This window comes from Micromys minutus, assembly GCF_963924665.1.
Source record: "Micromys minutus genome assembly, chromosome: 5".
NCBI classification, from domain to species: domain Eukaryota; kingdom Metazoa; phylum Chordata; class Mammalia; order Rodentia; family Muridae; genus Micromys; species Micromys minutus.
This window is the reverse complement of record NC_137974.1, coordinates 44087457-44106324: the sequence shown is the minus strand read 5'-3', so window position 1 is coordinate 44106324 and position 18868 is coordinate 44087457. Positions and strand designations below refer to the sequence as shown.

At 37.9% G+C, this 18868-nt stretch overlaps 1 protein-coding gene across 3 annotated transcripts in view; it reads left to right on the top strand.

Moving 5' to 3' along the window:
- Positions 1 to 18868, top strand: part of UGGT2 (UDP-glucose glycoprotein glucosyltransferase 2) — a 117638-nt gene that overhangs the window by 43200 nt on the left and 55570 nt on the right. For all 3 annotated transcript variants that reach the window (XR_013975036.1, XM_080916903.1, XM_080916902.1), the window contains 6 exons: positions 685 to 849; positions 1422 to 1545; positions 1626 to 1724; positions 12696 to 12787; positions 17789 to 17995; positions 18487 to 18618. Coding sequence is in view for 2 of the 3 variants with exons in the window: in XM_080916903.1 (XP_080773029.1) it covers positions 685 to 849; positions 1422 to 1545; positions 1626 to 1724; positions 12696 to 12787; positions 17789 to 17995; positions 18487 to 18618 (819 nt within the window). In the remaining variant the exon portion in view is untranslated. The remainder of the gene's footprint in view (positions 1 to 684; positions 850 to 1421; positions 1546 to 1625; positions 1725 to 12695; positions 12788 to 17788; positions 17996 to 18486; positions 18619 to 18868) is intronic.

Sequence of the window (18868 nt, the reverse complement as noted above, 5' to 3'; positions counted from 1 at the left end):
CCACCGTGTTCTCACTTCCCTTCCAGCTCTTGCTCTGCTGTCCCTTCACATGGACTGTCTGTCTCCACCTTGTCTTCCTGGGAACTTGTTCATCTTGTAAGGCTTTCAGTGTCACTGTCTAACAGGAGCCTTTACTTAACCCCTCCTCTTCATGCTCAGACTTCTTAAATGATCCTTTAATGGACCCAATTGGAACCTTGCTTTAATTTGTAAGTATTTAGTGGACTTCTTGAAGAACAACATTCAATTCTGTTTTCAGTATGAATAACATTTATGAATAATTTATCATGGATTGAGTCAAGAAGTGTTTACTGAATAAATGATTTTTTTTTTTCACATTAGACATCAAGAATCAGCAGTACCATCACTGCTGGCTTCTGTAAATAACTTTTGGGGCAGCCAAAAAAAATGTGTTTATGTCTGTGAATCTCCTACGACCACCAACAGAGCTCAAGAGCATAGACAAAGAGTTGACAAAGACTAAAATTTTCTTACGCTAACCTTTTTAGAAGACAGGTTCTGATTCTTGCTATTTGTAGGTAAATAGATTTACTTTGCATGCACAGGTATAAATAAGGAAATTGTCAACTTTTCCTATGACTTATAAATTTGGCAGTGTTTCTTCTTTTATATTTCTTTGCAAACGCCCGTCTTTTGTTTGACACTGGTGTCATTAATTACCAGGAAGGAGCCAGCTTTTATAAGATGACTGGTCTGGGCCCCTTGCCTCAGGCTCTTTATAATGGTGAGCCCCTTGGCCTCAGAGAGATGAGCACTGAAGAACTAAAAGGGGCTGTTCTGGAGAAGATGATGGACACATTCGTGTATCTACAAAGAGATGTTTTTATGGTAGGTTTGAATTTGTAAGAAAATGGCATGATTGTGCCAGTTTTTGCTATTTAAAAATCATTATGTTTAATCTTTACATACCAAGAAAACTTTGACTATTTCCAGGTTACATTTTTGTTTTACATACACTTTATGCTCATTGTAACTAGAAAGATTTCAATGCATACAATCAAACCTTTCAAAAAGTCAAGTACTGACAAAAATGTATTCATATAGTTTTATGCCAAAATGCTTTTAAAAATCTGTACATGTATCTCTGTTTTTTTTAAATAAAGTTGTAAAAGAAAAGAAAATGGCGTGAATAATGGAAGTATATTGAACTTTAGTGGCATAAGTTGTATAAAATGTTTTACTCTGATCATTTAAGAATCAGTAATTAAATTTATCAGATATATAGGTACATGAAATAATAGGTTAACTATAATTGTAATTTTATAGGAAAGCTTAGTACAGTAATGCTATATTACTAAGCTTTCAATTTTTATTTTAAATTAGGTATATTTACATGAGTTACTTATATAACAATAAGCATACAATGGTACATATGAATAAAGCAATACTTTCCTATTTAGGGCACTATAAAGGATGAAATCAATGCGATTGATTTCCTGATGGATAAGAATAATGTTGTACCCCGGTTAAATGATTTGATTTTGCACACTGAACCACAGTACCTTAACTTACTGTCTTCATCAGGTAAGTGTGTCTTCTTATACTGCATACAAACGCTTACGTGAATACTTCAGTGACGAGTTCTTAAACATTTGTTATTTCAGTAACTGCTGATATTGAAGATTTCTCCACGTTCTCTTTCTTGGATTCCCAAGATAAGAGTGCTGTGATTGCAGAGCACATGCCATACCTAACACAAGACGGTAATGAGCACGTTTCCGTTATTTATTCTAAAGTAATGAAACCTAGCGTTAGCAAGGTGCTTGTGTAATAAATGCTGCTGTAATGCTGTTTTTGACAGTTTATAATCAATTCAATTCAACAGTTTACTAGAGGGAAAGTTGTTCCTCTTAACCACCATCATGTATGCAGCAGGGCTTCCTTTGTGGCCTTTTGCCTTTTTAAAAAACATTTGTTAATGCATTCTTACCATTTATAGAAAGTAATGAAACCTGTTCAAAGCCATTTTGATAGTTCATGAGTAGCAATGCAATTTTTATATTAGAAGAGATAATAGTATTTCTTCTTTATGATTCAACAAAATGTGGACATCGTGTTGAAGTTGGAGAACACAACAGTTACACATTTAGACATAAGGATTTAGGTTAAAACAAGAAGTCTGCAGTTGGAACATAGATTTTTTTTTTCAGGTTGAAGTCTCCCACGAACAGTGTGGGGGGGATCAATGCGTGATTTAAGCTGTAGCAGCGTTTCTCTTACAGATGTGGCTGCCCTTGTGTCTGGAGCATAATAAGGATTGAAATGTCACCTGGGTAGATTTTCCTGTAATGATTGTGAGATGTCCTTTTCCTGTCTCTTCTGATTAGTTTTAGTTTGAAGCCTATTTTGTTAGATATTAAAATGGCTACACTGGCTGGTTTCTGGGGTCCTTTTGCTGTGAATATCTTTTTAGTCCCTTTATTCTTACTGGTGTTTAACCTTGGAGTTAAGGTGTGTTTCTTGGATACAGTATATAGATGGATCCTGTTTTCATATACATTTTGTTGATCTTCGTCCTTTGATTAGGGAATTGAGACCATTGATTTTGAAAGTTATTGATGAGCAGTGTTTGTTGGTCTCTTATTTTGTTGTGTGGGAATTTTATCCCCTCATTTGACTTGATCTGAGGTTATTCACATTTTTGTGTTTTCTTGGGTGTAGTTACCTTTTCGAGTTGACATTTTCCTTCTAGTAATTTCTGTAGAGCTGGATTTGTAAATAGATACTGCTTAAGTTTGGTTTTGTCATGGGATATCTTTATTTCTCTACTACGGTGACTGAAAATGTTGCAGGGTAGAGCTGTCTGGGCTGGTGTCTGTGGTCTCAGCATCTGCAGCACATTTGTCCCGGCCCTCTGGCTTTAGAGTCTACACCAAGAAGACAGGTATTATTCTAATAGATTATAATATCAAAAGCTTTGTTTTATATGCTTAGTGTTTTGATAATTGTATGTTGTGGGGAATTTCTTTTGTGGACCAGTCTATTTTGGTGTAGTTCATGCATTCTGACCTTGATAGGCACCACCTCCTTTAGGTTAGGAAAGTTTTCTTTCTTGATTTTAATAATATTCTCTTTGTCTTTGACCTGTATTTCTTCTCTTTCCCTGTTACATTTATTCTTAGATTTTGTCCTTTTCATAGTGTACTAGATTTCCTTGGTGGTTTTTGCTTTGGTTCTTTTGGGGGCAGGGGTGTTGTTTGGTGATATTGATGTTTTGGTTTTTTTCTAGACTTTTGAAAATGTTTTCTCTGAATCTTCATTTCTCTTGTTTCCAGTTCCCAAAGTCTCTCTTCGTATTGGGTTCCATCTCTGGGTGAGGCCACCTCCAGGGCTTCTGTCTGAATCCCTAAGTGTTTTCACCTCCACATTCCTCTCAGTTTGGTTTTCCTTATTGATTCTGTTTTCACTTTCAGGCTTTGAGTGGATTCATTCATTTCCTTCCACTGTTGGTGTTTTCATAGATCTCTTTAAACCTTTAAAATATTCATAAAGGATATTTTAAGGACTTTGTGTTTCAGCTATGGTGCAGTATTTAGGGCTGCTGAGCCCTAGGAGACATGCACTGTCCTGGCTGTTACTGTTTTTATCAGGGCACCTCAGTGTCTGAGACTGGGACGGTTGTGGTACTAGGTATTGTAGATCTAGTCTACAATAACTAGATCAGATATCTAGATCTCTGGCCTTGTTCTTGTTGGTTGATGTTCTGCTCCTTAGATTCTGATGCCATCTCGAGATCTTAAGACTGTGGTGGCTGCGGGTTGGTGGCCTGGTATGGAATTCTCAGAATTGCTATGGTATTGACAGCGGATCCAGCATAGGACTTTTTCTAGGTATTGGGAGCAAGAACCAAGAATGGTGATTGGCTTGAAGGGTGGAAGGCTGAGAGGCTGCATAAGAGAGCTGTGTTTGCCAGGAGCATCAAATTTTCTGGGTTTTGTTTGTTTGGGGTTTTTAAATTTTGTTTTCTCAAGGAGAGCAAGTAAGTGATAGAAGATGGACTTGGGTCATCATGTGTAAATGGCAGGGTTTCAACAACTAGAGTGACCTAGAAGTGCAGTGAATTATGTTATAAAAATAAATTCTGTATTTGAGAGGCTTAAAGCAAAAGACAATTTTTACATATTTATATTGAATTTATTGGCTTGTTGCCATTTAAATCATCACACCCTTACTGATAACTAATTACAGTGTTACAAAGATTTCAGTCAGTAGCTAATTTACAGAGAAATGAGTGAAATCTATCTGCCATTAACTGAGGCATGAAGAGTAGATACTGTTGTCTCTGGGAAGCTCCTCATCTGAACGTTGCTTGTCTGTGTCAGTCTCGTGAGAAGATTGGTGCAGACACTCTAGGTCTGACAGTCTCACGCCAGAGCTTCAACCTCATCAATGGTGACTTCTAGACTAGTGCTTACTGCCAGTTCTGTGCTGTGCCCTCCTTGACCAATGGATGTACTGACAATAAGAGACACTGGTTGGCTGAATGTTTTAGCAATTAAGTTACTTCCATTAGGAATATTGTAATTACATCCTTTAAGATTACATAATAAACCACTGTAATAGTTACAGTTCAGTAATTCAGTCAGAACTCCATAGAAAACCTGGAACTTGGGTGTCATATATTCCTTGCCTACACAATTATTATTCTTTCTTTAAAGATTTATTTATTTATGTTATTTATATGAGTACACTGTTGTTCTCTTCAGACACACCAGTAGAAGGCATCAGATTCCATCACAGATGGTTGTGAGCCACCATGTGGTTGCTGGGAATTGAACTTTGGACCTCTGGAAGAGCTGTCAGTGCTCTTAACTACTGATCCATCTCTCCAGCCCCTTGTTATTCTTTAAAAAAAAAAAAAAAAAAAAAAAAAAAAAAAAACTCATTATTTATTTACATCCCAAATGATGCTTCCTCTTCCTGTCAGTCCCTCACTGGGTTTCTACCACCATCCTCCATTCCCTTCTCCTCTGATATGGTGGGCCCGCTGGGCATCTCCCCATTCTGGCATATCAAGTCTCACCCTGATTATGTGCTTTTTCTCCACTGAAGTCAGACAAGGCAGCCATGAAGACTGAGCTACCTATCTGCTACATATGTGCAGGAGACTGGGGCTTGTTCCAGCTCCTATAAGTCCTTTGGTTGGATGGGTGGGTGGGTGGGTAGTTGGTTGATTGGTTGGTTGGTGGCTCAGACTCTGAGAGCTCCCAAGGGTTTGCTGACATTTTTGGTCTTCCTGTGGGTTTCCTGTCTACTTCACAGTCTTTGTTCCTCCCCCCCCATCACCTCCATTTAATATTGGGCTATAGGCATCTGCATTATTTCAGTCCACTACTGTGTAGAGCCTCTCAGAAGACAGGCTAGGCTCCTGTCTGCAAGCACAGCATAATAATGGCAAAGATGGTGCTTGTCTCTGGGATAGGTTTTGAGTTAGCCCAGTTATTGGTTTGCCATTTCTTCAGTGACTGCTCATCTCTCATTTCTTTTAGACAGGATAAGTTTTGGGTTGAAATTTTGTGGGTGGGTTGGTGTCTTCATCTCTCCCTTGGGGATCCTGCCTGACTATAGGAGGTGGACACTTCTGTTTCCATGTCCCCACAGTTAGGCTCAGGTCACCTGCATTGTCTCTTAGAATCATCCCCTCTCCTAGGTCTCTAGGCCTTTCTAGATATTCTTCCCTCTCCCAAGCCCCAGACAGCTACAGATTTCCATTCGTTCTCCTGGCCCTCAGGGCTTTTTTCCTGTTTCTCCCTGCACCTGATTCTACTCGTTCCCCTCCCTGTCCCCTCTCCCACCAATTTCCCTCCCTCCCTGTGCCTCCTATGATTATTTTGTGTTCCAATCTAAGTGTGATTCAAGCATATTTGCTTAGGCCTTCCTTCTGTTTAACTTCTTTGAGTCTGTGGGGTGTATCATGGATATTCTATACTTTATGGCTAATATCCACTTATCAGTGAGAATATGCATGTCTTTTGGGGTCTGAGTTACCTATTCAGATTGATATTTTCAGATTCCATTCATTTATCTGCAAAATTTCATGACATCATTGTTTTTAATGGCTGAGTAGCATTCCATTGTGTAAGTGTACCACCACATTTTCTGTATCCATTCTTTGGTTAAAGGACATTGGGGTGGTTTCCAGTTTGTTGCTATTACCACTAAAGCTGCTATGAACATAGTGGAGCACATGTCCTTAGGGTATGGTAGAGCATCTTTTTAGTATTTGCCAAGGAGTGGTATAGCTAGGTCTTCAGGTAGAACTAGTTCCAATTTTCTAAGAAACTGCAAGACTGATTTCCAGAGTGGTTGTACATTAGCAGTCCCACCTGCAATGGAGGAGTGTTCTTCTTTCTCCACATCCTTGAGTTTTTATCTTAGCCATTCTGAATGGTGTGAGGTAGAATTTCAGAGTTTTTGAACATTTCTTTAAGTGTTTCTCAGCTTTAGAGATTCTTCTGTTGAGAATTCTCTGTTTAGCTCTATACCCCATTTTTAGTTGAATTATTTGGCTTATTAGAGTTTCACTTTTTGAATTCTTTATATATTTTGTATATTAGCCCTCCATCAGATGTAGGATTAGTGAAGATCTTTTACCCATCTTCAGGCTGCTGTTTTGTCCTATTGACAGTATCCTTTGCCTTACAGAAGCTTTTCAGTTTCATGGGGTCTCATTTACCAATTGATGATCTTAAGGCCTGAGCCATTGGTGTTCTGTCCAGGAAGTTGTCTCCTGTGCCAATGTGTTCAAGGCTATTTCCCACTTTCTCTAATATTAGGTTTAGTGTGTTAGATTTTATATTGAGGTCCTTGATATACTTGGACTTAGGTTTGTTCAGGGTAATAAATATGGGTCTATTTGCATTTTTCTACATGCAAACATCCAGTTAAATCAGCATCATTTATTGAAGATGCTTTCTTTTTTCTACTGTATGGTTTTGGCTTCTTTGTCAAAGATCTAGTGTTCATAGGTGTGTGGGTTCATTTCTGGGTCTTCAGTTCTATTCCATTGATCTACCTGCCTATCTCTGTACCAATACCATGCAGTTTTAATAAAGATTGCTCTGAAATACAGCTTGAGGTCAGAGATGGAGATTTCTCCAGAGGTTTTTTTATCATTCAGGATTGTTTTTACCTATCCTGGGTTTTTTGTTTTTTCCATATGAAGTTGAAAATTGTTCTTTCAAGGTCTGTAAAAGAATGTGTTAGAATTTTGATGGGGATTGCATTGAATCTGTAGATTGCTTTTGGCAGAATGGCAGTATTTATTAATCCTGCCAATCCATGAGCATGGGAGAGCTTTCTATCTTCTGATGTATACATTTATGCAAAAATGCTTAAATTTTGTTCCTTTATCTTTGTTTTTTAAAATAAAGTTGTTAAAAAAATCATAGAAGAGAACTTCCCTACTCTTAAGAACAAAATGGCCATGACATAAAAGAAGCCTACAGAACTCCAAATAGATTGGACCAGAAAAGAAATTCTTGCTAACACATAATAGTCAAAACACCAAATGTTCAGAACAAAGAAAGAATACTAAAAGCAGTAAGGGGAAAAGGGCAAGTAACATGTAAAGGCAGAATTACACCAGACTTATCAACAGAGACTATGAAAGCTAGAAGATCCTGGACAGATATCATAGAAACTCTTAAGAGAACACAAATGCTAGCCCAGGTTACTATATCCAGCAAAACTCTCAATTACCATAGATGGAGAGACCAAGATATTCCAGGACAAAACCAAATTTACACAATATCTGACCACAAATCCATCCCTACAGAGGATATTAGATAGAAAATCCAACACAAGGAGGGAAACTACAACCTTGGAAAAGCAAGAAAATAATCATGCAAGAAAACCAAAAGAATAAAAGCATGCAAACATAATTCTACCTCTAACAACAAAAATAACAGGAAACAACAATCACTATTCCTTAATATCTTTTAACATCAATGGACTCAATTCCCCAATAAAAAGACATAGACTGTCAGACTGGATACATAAACAGGATCTAGTATTTTGCTGCATACAGGAAACTCATCTCAGAGACAAAGACATATACTACCTCAGAGTAAAAGGCTGATAAAAACAAAAAAAACAAAAACAAACAAAAAAAAAACTTCCAGGCAAATGATCCCAAGAAACAAGATGGAGTAGCCATTCTAATATCGAATAAAATAGTTTTTCAACCAAAAGTTATCAAAAAGATAAAGAAGGACACTTTATACTCATCACAGGAAAAATATATCGGGATGAACTCTCAATCCTCAACATCTATACTCCAAATACAAGGGAACCCACTTCATAAAAGAAACCCTATTAAAGCTCAAAACATACATTGCACCACACACAATAATAATGGGAGACTTCAACACCTCACTTTCATCAATGGACAGATCATGAAAGCAGAATCTGAACAGACACACAGCAATACTAGCAGAGGTTATGAACCAATTGGGATTAACAAACATCTATGGAACATTTCATCCTAAAAAAATATACCTTCTTCTCAAACTTCACAGTACCTTCTCCAAAATTGACCATATAGTCGATCACAAAACAGGCCTCAACAGATATAAGAAGATTGATATAATCCCGATCATTTTATCAGTTCACCATGGACTAAGGCTGGTCTTTAATAACAACAAAGAAAACAGAAAGCCCACGTACACGTGGAAGCTAAACAATTTGCTACTTAATGATAACATGGTTAAGGAAGAAGTAAAGAAATTAAGGATTTTTTTTTTAATTTAATGAAAATGAAAGCACAACATACCCAAACCTATGGAATGCAATGAAAGTAGTGCTAAGAGGGAAACGCATAGCTCTCAGTGCCTCCAAAAAAGAAACTGGAGAGAGCATACACTAGCAGCTTGACAGCACAGCTGAAAGCTCTAGAGCAAAAGGAAGCAGATACACCCAAGAGGAGCAAACAGCAGGAAATCTTCAAACTCAGAGAAGTGATCCACCACATAGAAACAAAAAACTATACAAAGAAAAACAAGGAGCTGGTTCTTTGAGAAAATCAACAAGATCAATAAACCCTTAGCCAGACTAACTAGAGGGCAAAGAGAGTATCCAAATTAACAAAATCAGAAATGAAAGAAAAGACATAACAGAAACTGATGAAATTCAAGAAATCATCAGATCCTACTACAAAAGCCTATATTCATCAAAACTAGAAAATCTAGAGGAAATGGACTAATTTCTAGACAGATACCAGATACCAAAGTTAAATCAGGATCAGATAAACCAACTAAACAGTCCTATAACACTTAAAGAAATAGAAGCAGTCCTCAAAAGCCTCTCAAACAAAAAAAGCCCAGGACCAAAAGGGTTTAGTGCAGAATTCTGTCACACTTTCGAAGAAGACCTAATACCAGTACTCTCCAAATTATTCCACAAGATAGAAACAGAAGGAACACTATTTAACTCATTCTTTGAAGTCACAATTACACTCATATCTAAACCAGACAAAAACCCTACAAAGAATGAGAACTTCAAACCAATATCCCTCATGAACATTGATTCAAAAATACTCAATAAAATTCTTGAAAAATGAATACAAGAATACATGAAAATGATCATTCACCATGATCAAGTAGGCTTTATCTCAGGGATGCAGGGATTGTTCAATATACAGAAACCCATCAAAATAATCCACTATATAAACAAACTCAAAGAAACCACAGGATCATCTCATTACATGCTGAGAAAACATTTGACAAAATTCACCACCCCTTCATGTTAAAAGTCTTGGAATTTTTAATCATGTTAAAAGATCAGGAATCCAAGGCCCATAACTAAATGTAGTAAAAGCAATATATAGCAAACTAGTAGCCAACATCAAACTATATGGTGAGAAACTTGAAGCAATCCCATTCAAATCACCGACCAGACAAGGCTGCCCACTCTCTCCCTACCTATTCAATATAGTACTGGAAGTCCTGGCTGGAGCAATTAGAAAACAAAAGGAGGTCAAAGGGATACAAACCAGAAAGTGAGAAGTCAAAATATCATTATTTGCTGATGATATGATAGTACACTTAAGTGACCCCAAAAATTCCACCAGAGAACTCCTGTAGCTAAACAACTTCAGCAAAATGGCTGGATATAAAATTAAACAAATCAGTAGCCTTCCTCTACTCAAAGGGTAATCATGCTGAAAAAGAAATTAGGAGAAAGATACCTTTAACAATAGTCACAAACACTATGAAATACTTTATGTGACCCTAACTAAGCAAGTGAAAGATGTGTATGACAAGAATTTCAAATCTCTTAAGAAGAAAATTGAAGATCTCCCATGCTCATGAATTGGAATGATCATCATAGGAAAAATGGCCATCTTACCAAAGACAGTCTACAGATTCAGTACAGTCCCTATCAAAATTCTAACTCAATTCTTCATAGAGTTGGAAAAAGCAATTTGCAAATTCATCTGGAATAACAAAAAACCTAGGATACTGAAATCTGTTCTCAACCCCCCCAAAAAAAAAAAAAAAAAAAAATTGCGGGAATCACTATCCCTGACTTCAAAGCAATTGTAATAAAAACTGCATGGTATTAGTACAGAGATAGGTAGGTAGATCAGTGGAACAGAATTGAAGACCCAGAAATGAGCCCTCACACCTAAGGTCACTTGATCTCTGACAGAGGAGCTCAAAACATTCAATGAAAAAAGGACAGCCTCTTCAACAAATGGTGTTGGTTCAAGTGGCAGTCAGCATGCAGAAGAATGCAAATAGACCCTTTCTTATCTCCTTGTACAAAGCTCAAGTCCAAGTGGATCAGACACCTTCACATAAAACCAGGTACACAAAGGAAAATTAGAACACATAGGCACAGGGGGAATTTTCTTGAACAGAACACCAATGGCCTATGATCTAAGATCAAGAATTGACAAATAGAACCTATTGAAATTGCAAAGTTTCAGTAAGGCTAAGGACACTGTCAAGAAAACAAAACACCAGCTAACAGACTGGGAAAGGATCTTTACCAATCCCATTTTCTGATAGAGGACTAATATCCAATATATACAAAGAATTCAAGAAGTTAGACAACAGATAATCAAACAATTCTATTTTAAAATGGGGTACAGAGCTAAACAAAGAATTCTCAACTGAGGAATACAGAATGTCCAAGAAACACCTATAGAAATGTTCAACATCCCTAGTCATCAGGGAAATGCAAATCAAAACTACCCTGAGATTCTACCTCACACCAGTCAGAATAGCTAAGATCAAAAACTCAGATAACAGCAGATTCTAGTGAAGATGTGGAGAAAGAGGAACATTCCTCCGCTATTGGTGGGGTTGTAAGCTAGTACAACCACTCTGAAAATCAGTCTGGTGGTTCCTCAGAAAATTGGGCATACCTGAAGACCTAGCTATTCCACTCCTGGGCATATACCCCAAAAATGTTCCAACATATAATAAGGATACATGCTCTACCATGTTCATAGCAGCCTTATTTATAATAGCCAGAAGCTGAAAAAAAAACCCAGATGACCTCAACAGAGGAATAGATACAGAAAGTGTGGTACAATGGGGTACTGCTCAGCTATTAGAAACAATGACTTTATGAAATTCCTAGGCAAATGGATAGAACTAGAGAATATCATCCTGAGATTACCCAGTCACAAAAGAACACACATGGTATGCACTCACTTATAAGCAGATGCTAGCCACAGAAAGCTCTGAATACCCAAGAAACAATACACAGACCTTAGGAAGCTCAAAAGAAGAAAGGCCAAAATGTTGAAGCCTCTGTCCTTAGAAGGGAGAACAAAACACTCACAGGAGGAGGTACAGGATCAAGTGGAAGAGGTGGGATTAAAGAGGTGGTCCTTCTGGGGCTGCCTCACCTGGGGATCAACCCCATGTGCAGCCACAGGGCCCAAACACTATCACTGACACTGTGTGGTGGAGAATGAAGGAGCTGAAGGGAATTGTGGCCTCATGGGAAGAACAACATGGTTGACCAACCAAATTCTCCACAGCTCCCATACTACTCAGGGAGCAGATGGGCTGCACCTAAGAAACACATGAGCTTGTCCACTGGCTGTTACACACGTTTGTCTGTGTACCCACACACATTAAAAATGATTTCTCTTCTGCATTTCAGTTTTTCATTTTTCCATAGGGTTAATTACCATAGGTAGTAAACTCCAATAGAGATTAAATTATGATAAACAGAAATTACTACCATTGTTCTGTATTCACTAGATATGTTTACGTGGTAAACATTAAACATCATGGGGTGGACTCTCCCCACCAAGGAAAAACATATATGGAAGGCCATTTACAACACTGAGACCATGAAAGACATAGGGTACTTTCCTGGTGAATATCTCACAAATATCCAGAGATCCTTCTCCTCTTCCTCCTCCTCCTGCTGCTACTGCTGCTCCTCCTCCTCTAATTCCTCCTCCTCTTCCTCTTCTGCTGCTCCTTTCTTACTGTGTTTTATGTATGTGTATATGTATGTCTGCATTTATATGAAATGTATTTAATATTCTCAAATAGTAACAGAGAGACAGAGAATGCACATATAAAGCACATTTTTAAAAATATCATTAAGGCACTTATTTTGTGGGGTTTTTTAACTGGAAATTTTCTTTTCCTTTCAGTTTGATTTTAGAAAAACAATGATTTGACTTAACTGTTTGAAACTTTCAGATGCCGTAATATCTGCAGTCAGTCTGTGGATCGTTGCTGACTTTGATGTGCCATCTGGGAGAAAACTGCTTTTCAGTGCATTAGAGCACATGGTGAGTATGGGCTTCTGAATCCAGGAGTAGTGTTCAGTTGTCATTCACCTCTCTGCCAATAAATGTGAAAATTCATTTGCTAGTACTTAGACTGAGGAGACTAGGTCAGGAATTCACGCTTTAAACTCCATTTAAACCAGGTAAGTTCCCAGGAAACGCTGTTTGTCTCCAGTGAACTGGAGTGTGCATTTCCCTAACAACAGCAGTAGTGACAGTTGGTCAGCAGTCTGTCTCCCATGTCACTCAGGAGTTTAGTCAGTTATCTCAGCAAAGCTGCTAACTACACGGCCCTGATGGTTCTTGTCGTAAGTGATTGTAAATCAGTTCTTAGGATTGGTTTCTGCATTTCAGGATATTTTTAAATGAATGTATATTTCTAAGGTAGCATATACGTGTATATTTTAAAAATCAAATACATCAAAATGTTTTATGACATTTTTATATTAGCTCATTGTGAGTTTATTGCTGTACAACAAATTATTACATAGTGTAATGACTTAACACAGTGATTTTCTCACCTATCTGTGACATGTGAAAAGTGAAGAGTGCCTGAGGTAAGGGTTGACCCTCTCTCATGAGGACATGCACCAGGTCCGCCTTCAGCTGCACCATCCGAACCCTTGACAGGAACTAAATGCCAGCCTGCTCAGAGGGCAAATGGACCGAATGCTTCATACCATTGCCATAGAAAACTGGCATGTGTGAGTGTGTGTGAGTATGTGCGTGTGAGTGCATATGCATGCATGTGTGCATGTGTGTTTTACTTAAAGCATACAAGTATCTTTACAGCAGTTAATTTAAAATATTAAAGAAAAACTAATCAAACCAGATGGCTTGGTGGGTAATGTACATTTTGCCAAATCTTAGGACCTGAGTTCCAGCCATAGGACCGACATGGTAGAGGCAAACCCTCCCTCTTGCAGGGTGTTCTGTGACCCTCACATGTGTGCTATGGGGAATGCTCATACACATAGAAATAAATGTGGAATAAAGCAAAACTTCTTTTCTTAAGAGCACTAATTTTGAGAAATGGGAATACTTAGAATCATAAATAATATATTGGACATAGAAAAATGAAAAAGATAATCTTTGTTTTGTAGCATTAACATACATCTATAGTTGTTTTCCTGATCTTTACATTGCTTTCCTGATTATTTCCTGATTTAAGTAGCTGGAAGTGATATTACCCAAAATCCTATGACTAACAGATGCTATATAAGATTATAACAAATCCTTATTTATGATAATGAATGTAAAAATGCTCAAAATGTAACATTAAAAACAAATATTTAAATTGATATATTTTGTATATTGTGAACACATAAGTTATTAGAATTAATTTTCTGTTTAAATAGGTCTGTTTATCATAAAATTACAACAAATAAAAAATTAAACTTTATAAATATACCATTTTGATGCTGGCATCAAAAATACAAAATACTAGAAACTAAGATAACAAACTTTAATGCACAGCTTTAGAGAACATACAGGAATCCTATGTGACTATAAGTGTGTACTGTCACCATTAGCATGGTGAGACAATACTGTAAAGATATTATCTCTCCCATACTTGATGTAAAGCTGTATTACAGCTCCATCAACTTGCAAACCTAAGCAAAGATTTCAAGGGCTAAGAATTACTAAAATACTTGTCAAACAGAGAAAGGGAGAATAATTAATTCACCATTGTCGAGACCTTATGTAATTCCTACATAATTCAAAACTTTTTTTAAATTCAAGAACAGGAAAGAGCAAAGCAGTAGGAAATAAAGACCCTAGAAATAGAGCCATGCCTATTTTAATAGCACTGGGACAAAGTTAGCCTATGTGACAGTAAGAGTAGACCTTAAAGTCTTTCCACATTTGGCACCTAATATAAAAATTAAGTCCAGATGATGGGTAATGAACTTTCTAATGAAAAAGCAAAACGGTAAACTCCTGTGAGGAACATCTTTATAACTTCACACAACAGTTTATATTTTTAAAAAAGAAAGAAAGAAATAGAAATAAAGGGAAAAAATCTAATTATTTTTAAAGGCTAAAAGCAGAGCATTTGGGAAAGGCCAGTGACATAGAGTGGGTGCTTAGCATCATCAATGAAGAAGGAAAGTAAGGAAAGCAAGTGCAGAGTCCTTCAGTGCTGCACAGATGGCTCAGGTTTATATGACAGTGCTAAACGATCATCATCTCTGATACAATAAAAGACTGATCTGTTGCTAGTGGGAGTGACAACTAATACATATATTTTATAAGTCATTTAACTTTAAAAACTGAAGATCTTGTATGACAAGAACTTCAAGTCTCTGAAGAAGGAAATTGAAGAAGATCTCAGAAGATGGAAAGATCTCTCATGCTCATGGATTGGAAGGATCAACATGGTAAAAATAGCCATCTTGCCAAAAGCAATCTACAGATTCAGTGCAATCTCCATCAAAATTCCAACACAATTCTTCACAGAGTTAGAAGGAACAATTTGTAAATTCATTTGGAATAACAAAAAACCCAGGGTAGCAAAAACTATTCTCAACAATAAAAGAACTTCTGGGGAATCACCATCCCTTACCTCAAGCTATATTACAGATCAATCGTGATTAAAAACGACATGGCACTGATACAGAAACAAGCAGGTAGATCAGTGGAATAGAATTGAAGACCCAGAAATGAACCCACTCACCTATGGTCACTCAATCTTTAACAAAGGAGCTAAAAACATTCAATGGAAAAAGGACAGCATCTTCAACAAATGGTACTGATCCAACTGGCAGTCAGCATACAGAAGAATGCAAATTGATCCATTCTTATCTCCTTGTACAATGCTCAAGTCCAAGTGGATCAAAGACCTCCACATAAAACCAGGTACACTATTAGAAGAGAAAGTGGGGAAGAGCCTTGAACACATCCACACAGGGAAAATTTTCCTGAACAGAATACCAGTGGCTTATGCTCTAAGATCAAGAATCAACAAATGAGACCTCATAAAATTGCAAAGCTTTTGTAAGGCAAAGGACACTGTCAAAAGGACAAAACGGCAACCAACAGATTGGGAAAAGATCTTTATCAATCAATCCTACATCTGATAGAGGGCTAATATCCAATATATACAAAGAACTCAAGAAGCTAATATCTGATAGAGGACTAATATTAATATATATAAAGACTCCAGAGAATCAAATAATCTTATTAAAAATGGGGTACAGAGCTAAACAAAATTTTCAACTGAGGAATACTGACTGGCTGAGAAGCACCTAAAGAAATGCTCAACATCCCTAGTCATCAGGGAAATGCAAATCAAAACAACCCTGAGATTCCACTTCACACCAGTCAGAATAGTTAAGATCAAAAACTCAGGTGACAGCAGATTCTGGCAAAGATGTGGAGAAAGAGGAACACTCCTCCACTGTTGGTGGGATTACAAGCTGGTTTAACCTCCATGGAAATCAGTATGGCAGTTCCTCAGAAAACTGAGCATAGTACTACCTGAGGACCCAGTTATACCACTTCTGGGCATATACCCAAAAGATGCTCCAACACATAACAAGGACACATGCTGCACAATGTTCATAGCAGCCTTATTTATAATAGCCAGAGCTGGAAAGAACCCAGATGTCCTCCAACAGAGGAATAGATACAGAAATTGTAGTACATTTATACAATGGAGTACTGCTTAGCTATGAAAAACAATGAGTTCATTAAATTCTTAGGCAAATGGATGGATCTAGAAGCTATCATCCTGAGTAAGGTAAACAATCACAAAAATACACCCATGGTATGCACTCACTGATAAGTGGATATTAGCCTAAAAGTTTGGAATACCCAAGATACAATTCACAGACCACATGAAGTTCAAGAAAAAGGATAACCAAAGTACGGGTGTTTCAGTACTTCTTGGGGGGACAACAAAAATATTCTCAGGAGGAAATATGGAGACAATGCTTGGAGAAGAAACTGAAGGAAAGGCCATCCAGAGACTGCCATACCTTGGGATCCAGCCCATATACAGCCACTAAATCCAAACAATATTGCTGATGCCAAGAAGTGCATGCTGCCAGGAGCCTGATGTAGCTGTCTCCTGAGAGGCTCTGCCAGAGCATGACAGATACAGAGGCGGATGCTTGCAGCCAACCATAGAACTGAGAATGGGGCCCTCAATGGAGGAGTTATAGAAAGAATTGACGGAGTTGAAGGGGTTTGCAACCCTATAAGAACAACAATACCAATCAACCAGATCTCTCAGGGATTAAATCATCAACCAAAGAGTACACATGGACAGACCCATAGCTCCAGCTGCATATGTAGCAGAGGATGGCCTTGTTGGGCATCAGTGGGAGGAGAAGCCCTTGCTTGGTCCTGCCAAGGCTCCATGCCCCAGTGTAGGGGAATGTCAGGGCAGAGGGCGGGGGGACGGGAGGGTGTGGGTGGGTGAACACCCTCATAGAAGTAGGGGGAAGGGTGATGGGTTAACAGATTGGAGGAGAATCCGGAAAAGGGAATAACATATAAAATATATCTAATAAAATCAGTTTAAAAAAAGAAGAAGAAGAAGAAGAAGAAGGAAGAAAGAAAAGAAAAAAAGAAATGAAGAGACTTCCCCTTATAAGTGGCAAGAGAGGTAATGTTAGGGGAGGGGTGTGGTGCTGTTGGGGAAGAGGGTGCTTACTGACAGGACAGGGCTGCCTGGATCACTGACAATGCTCTAGTTCTTGGTGTGCGTAGCTATTGTAGTCTGCTTTTGTTTTTTATATCTTATGTGTTTTATACACTTACAACAAGATTAAACATTTTATTACCTGAAAGTCTTCATAGAAAAGGGGAAGCTGATCGATTGACTTAGAAATGATTGTTTCTCCTGCTATTGTGCTGAAAATTAGGTACTCAGTGCAGCAATCATAGAAAGCCTCACAGTAAAGAGGCTAAGGTAAGGTCCGGCTTGATGAGAAGTGTGCTCAGCTGTAAAAGGGTGTGTCCAGAACTGATCTCCTAACCTGTCAGTGTGTTTTGCAGGAAACAAGTTTTCATAGTCGGTTGGGGATTGTTTACAACCCCACATCGAAGATAAATGAAGAGAACACAGCCATTTCTAGAGGAATTTTGGCAGCTTTTCTTACACAGAAAAACAACTTCTTGAGAAGCTTTCTCAGGAAACTGGCAAAAGAAGAAACTGCTGAAGCAATTTACTCTGGAGATAAAATTAAAACATTCCTTGCTATGGTTAGTAACACAACTGTGTGTATTATCTGTGTGTGTGCATGCCTGTGTGTGTCTGTGGTGTATTTCAAAAGTGTAATTTATATACTTAGAATATGATGTTACTGAAAAATATGAATACGTATAGAAAGTTCGGGACAATGGATGGTTGTGATGGGGGACTTGAGAGTATCTAGAGCTACTGCGTTCAGAATATAATGAACATTTCATTTCCGTAATGTTAAATTTTATTTAAGCTGTTGTTTACAAACATTTCAGTAATCTACAAATCCCCCTTAGATGATCAAATAATGAATAATTTATAACCATATGTATGTGGAACAAGACTTAAAGACTTTGTGAATGATTTGGCAAAAGAATATTATCCCTTTAAAATGTTGCTTCACAATAAAATAATATTTTAAACATAATTGCATAGTTATATTGATAGAGAGGGACTTACATAAAAGACTTGTATTCTCTCACTCCGTCCTCTGATCCACTTTTAACTGCAGGAGATGGATAAGAACGCTTTTGAGAAAAAATATAACACCATTGGCGTCAGTCTTTTCCGAACTCACCAGCTATTCTGTCAGGATGTTCTGAAATTGCAACCTGGCGAGTCTGGGATCATCAGCAACGGGAAAGTAAGTGGAAGAGGCAGCGTCTCACGCTTTGTTGGGTACTAGCACAGTGCACAGAGAACCGGCGCCATGATGGGACTTGTTACACAGACGGTGGGTGGTGCTCCTGTGATGCACACGAGTCAGAGCTCAGGATGAATGAGACGGTGCAAGAGCACACTGTGCACCCCAGAATGGTAGCACCTTCCTGCCATCTGTCACAGGAAGCAGAGTGCTCACCATGCATCCAACTTTGTCTGGTGACATGTTCTGT